This window comes from Homalodisca vitripennis, chromosome 2, assembly GCF_021130785.1.
Source record: "Homalodisca vitripennis isolate AUS2020 chromosome 2, UT_GWSS_2.1, whole genome shotgun sequence".
In the NCBI taxonomy this organism is placed as follows: domain Eukaryota; kingdom Metazoa; phylum Arthropoda; class Insecta; order Hemiptera; family Cicadellidae; genus Homalodisca; species Homalodisca vitripennis.
The window spans coordinates 118,920,765-118,925,000 of NC_060208.1; the positions used below are offsets into that span (position 1 = coordinate 118,920,765).

A 4,236-nucleotide genomic window follows, 5' to 3' on the forward strand; every position below is an offset into this window, starting at 1 on the left:
TTAGAATCTTTATTATAATTTAGATATATGTTTAATTCTTCTTTTTTGTTTAATTTTTATCCTTTCCTTTCGATATATAAAATCGAAGCTCAAATATGTTGAATCTTAGAAAAAATATATCTTGGGATAAATATGTTTGTTGGCCAGTTCGGTACATCTGCCGTTTCAACCCAGTTGCAATATAAACTTTGAAAAAATTCACTTCTACATTATTTATACAATAGAGAAAAACTAAAAGGTGTGTTTTTTGCATTAAAACTGGAATTGAATGACATTTTCTAAATTTAATAAGCAGTTTATTTTTGTATTTCAAGATATTGATTACATGTGAATACAATTAAAATAGTAATAAGAAATAAATTATTAATATTTTTGCTGTCAAACTTTAAGCAGGAAAAATTACTTAGGTTAAACACGCCATTATGTCTAATAACAATAAGATTTGTTCTGTCATGATATGTAACGTTTCGTTAAAATGAACTTGCACGTACTTTTAATATAATCTTGAGCAGCCATACAATCCAAACACTTTATATAAAAGTAACACATTTTATTATAGGATTACTTATGGAACGAAACAGAAACATTGTTTGACCATTACTTTGCCTCAATTAAATACTGACCTCCAACTCTGTATATTTCATAGTGGTAGAGGAATGATTTATCAAAGGAATTAATAAATGCTCAAGTATCTGTCACAATATGACGTTTATTCCATTTACTGTACAAGCTGCTTAATAAATATTTTTTGGCTTCGAATTAACAACAAATTGTAGTAGAAATCGATGGAGAACTTCGAAGATGCTGACGACGGACTAACTATAAGGATAAAGAATAAGAGCGCTGCACTGTTAGCAGACTACGACTTAAGGATCTGTTGGAAAGTTGAAAAATGTTAAGAACATAAGCAACAGTAGAGCTCAGTAACCAAGGCGGTTATGGGGGTTATTGATGTAAACAGCAGAGATAGGAGTGGATGTAGTCTCTGGTTAAACTTGAGGGTATTCCTTGATCATAGAGAAGTTATCCTGGTTGATGCTGAAGTCGGCGACCTTGGTGTAGCCCTTCTTCTCGTTGAACTTCTTAAATTGAGCTTCATTGAAGATGAACATCATGGAAGGAACCTTCAAGTCGCGTAGCTTTCCTTGGTAGGCATCGACTCTGAATTCAGCATCCAGCAGACCGGGGAAGAAGTCGATGGGGAAACTGGTGACGGGAGTGACAATTGCCACCTGCAATAATCCACACACGAATATAAACAATACAGTAGTTTGTAAATTAATTAATAAGATTATAATGAATATATAAATAATCAAATTAATAATGAATCACAAAACCATTACAAGCTCACTTATGTGCAATCTAGAGTAAAAAATATACCGTGCAGCTGACCAAAAGTGTTCTGCATGTGGCATCTGAATAATAAAAGTTCCAAAGAAAGGGAAATTTATGAAATTGACTGTACATATACCACCACAAGACTGTAAAGAACAGGTAAACAAGTTCAAAGTGTAGATAATAAATATCAGATTATATTAAATGTAAAATTTCTCGGGAAACTGATTTCATGAAGGAAGTAGGAATTCGAGAGCTCTTTTAGTATGGGTCAATATTTGAGTAACACAAAATGTCTGAAATCTGTAAAACAAGTTCACGTAATAGCCTACTGGTTTACTGTATAATCCCACCTTAGGCTCATCGTTGAAGCTCTTCATGAAGCCGGCGTTCTTAGCCGCACCGTTGAGACCAACCCCAAAGAATTTGATGTCATAGCCTTTCTCGCCCTGGGAGATGAGGAACATAGGTGTGTCAATGATATGACGGTAACACTCCCCGGCACACCATGATCTCTGGAGCTCTAACGGAGACAGTTTGGTCTTGAGCTGTAGCTGTGCCGGATCCTCTGGAAACAATACGGCCTTGAGTTTGGAGGTTATGGTGGTGTTACAGGATATGTGCTGGTCAAAACTATTATAGTTGGTTCTGAATGTAAATGCAGTGACTAACTGACTTTATCTAGATAAGGCTAAAATCGTTTCTTTATAAGAATACTAATGTTTTTAGAACAAGGCAGGAGTACGCCACATTACGTGTCGCATAACAGGCTTCACTAAGGTTGCATACAAAATTTCAGGAGTCAAGTTTATTTAATTATGGTGTATTTGTCACATATTAAACTTTCATTTGTGTTTAGAAATTTAATTATTCTGTGATTATTTCGTTATCATAATGGTTACCAATGTAAAAATGTTTGGTAACGCTCAGTCAAATTCCATAGAGTTACATGCTCCATCATCAAACTTGTTACTTATACATATAAATGAAGTTTCATGTAAATATCAAGTCTATAGGTCAGTTTGTTATCGAGATGTCGTGCGGACAGCAGACAGACAGAAAGTAACCTATTCTAGCCTCTTAAGTGATAGATTTTATTATGATAGCATATTCTAGGTGCTAAGATAAAGAAGATCAAGGTAGGAATTCTATTATACTGATCTCTTATTTAGTAAAAAAAATGGAGGTCATATTAAAATGCCTTTTTAGTCACGATACAACTATTTTCATAATAGTTTTCACAAGGGTATAAAATATCTGCTCATATATACTTAAAATATACAAATAAATCTTTGTTGCGTAGATTATGTATTAATCAATTAAGGCATTATGTTTAGATACAGGATATTAATCAATATACTAGTAGTATATAATCAGTAAAATTGTAAGTGTAACTGACAAATATTTCGAGATATTTGACCAGAAATTTAATAAGCCTTAAGCAGCACTAGAATACCAATGCCTTACATCTTCAGATATCCTACATAAAAAATAGTTTTCCCCGACTTACCGTAAATGGGGAGGATATTGGTGGCGGAGGCCGCGGAAGCGACAGCTGCAAGGACCAGGATTGCCAACATCTTGGAGACTGCAGACTCATCGTCCTCAGCTCGTATATATCAGTCTCGCGTATCCTAATGTGTTTGTTAGTTCACCCTAAGAACAAGTCCTGCGATAACGGTAAACACCGAGGCCACCATGGTGTCGGCCCACCCACTCTAGTGCACAACTGATTGTCTGCACTATACTTTTGAACTACATTTTGTTCATATAGAAGTGATCTTGGTAAAACTCTACCAGCTCAGAACACATTTAATTGCAATTTTTAGCATATGAAGACAGTCGTGATCCATAACAGATATTTGCTCACTAACTAAATATTATTTGAAACGAAGCAACATTTTGTAAACTTACCTTGTCATTTAGTCCAAAAGAAATCGCTTACGCATTTTACAGTAAATATAATGTTATATTTATATAATTGATCATATCACAATTTTGATTATGGTACACATATTGCAACGGATAAGCAATTTAAATTTGGATAATAGCAAGGTATGTTTCTTCTAATCTTCGAGACACACATCTAAATGTGTCACATTTTTTCCAAATAGGATTATGTTAACTTTCATTTTCGTTTTGGATTGATCCCTCAGACATTTTTCTAAAAGATTATTTTCTGTCAGCTGTTTTTAAATAGGGTATATATGGCTAAGAACAGTTTTATTTATTGGAGTTTTGGTATTAGTCGCATGACTACCAGTTTCTTTATTAGCCATTGGCTTAATGTAAAAACACCAAGAGTATTGATCAGTTGGGCTTTTGCTATGTCAAGGGTTTTCATCAATGGGCGTGCATTGATGTAATGTAGCCAAGATTGAGGTTTTAACATTAGTTACATTTTTATTTAAATTGATAAAATTAGCATTGTGATAATAGCTAATTAGTTTGTTGTATAGTGGAATCCATTAAACTTCCTGGGGTTTTACCTCCAAGCGTGATTTTTTGGGCTCAGCAAACTTTTACTTAGTTGCGGAGGGCAGTGCTTAGTCTTGTTTATACATTGCTCTAAGTTTGCATCCATTCCTCTTTTCTTAGTCTCAAATTTTACTCATAATCATTTATGGATGGGAAGTGTGCAGATGATATTTTTGAGTCACCATAATTAATTGCCGTTGAATATAGAAACGTCTAGCCTAGTGAACGCCTTCATACAATTTCATCAGCCGTTACCTATGCCCTTCACAAATTTCGTCACATTCCAAAGTGTAACCTCTGTACCATATGTCAAATTATGCACAACCTTCACTTAAATTATGATGCTCAACAATGGCATAGTTCCGACAAAATTTTGAAATTTCACAGTAGTCAATAACGAGGCTTGTCTTCAAAAATAACGGA

The 4,236-nt window shown here is 34.2% G+C and overlaps 1 protein-coding gene across 1 annotated transcript; it reads right to left on the reverse strand.

Annotated features, from left to right (window-relative positions):
• Positions 1-689: 689 nt before the first annotated feature.
• On the reverse strand, positions 690-3,735 carry LOC124356326. The gene is made up of 3 exons (XM_046807509.1): positions 3,250-3,735; positions 1,689-1,903; positions 690-1,232 (listed from the first exon to the last, which is right to left on the reverse strand). The coding sequence occupies exons 2-3, from the start codon at positions 1,800-1,802 to the stop codon at positions 990-992; spliced, it is 357 nt and encodes a 118-aa protein (XP_046663465.1). The 5' UTR covers positions 1,803-1,903; positions 3,250-3,735; the 3' UTR covers positions 690-989.
• Positions 3,736-4,236: the final 501 nt, after the last annotated feature.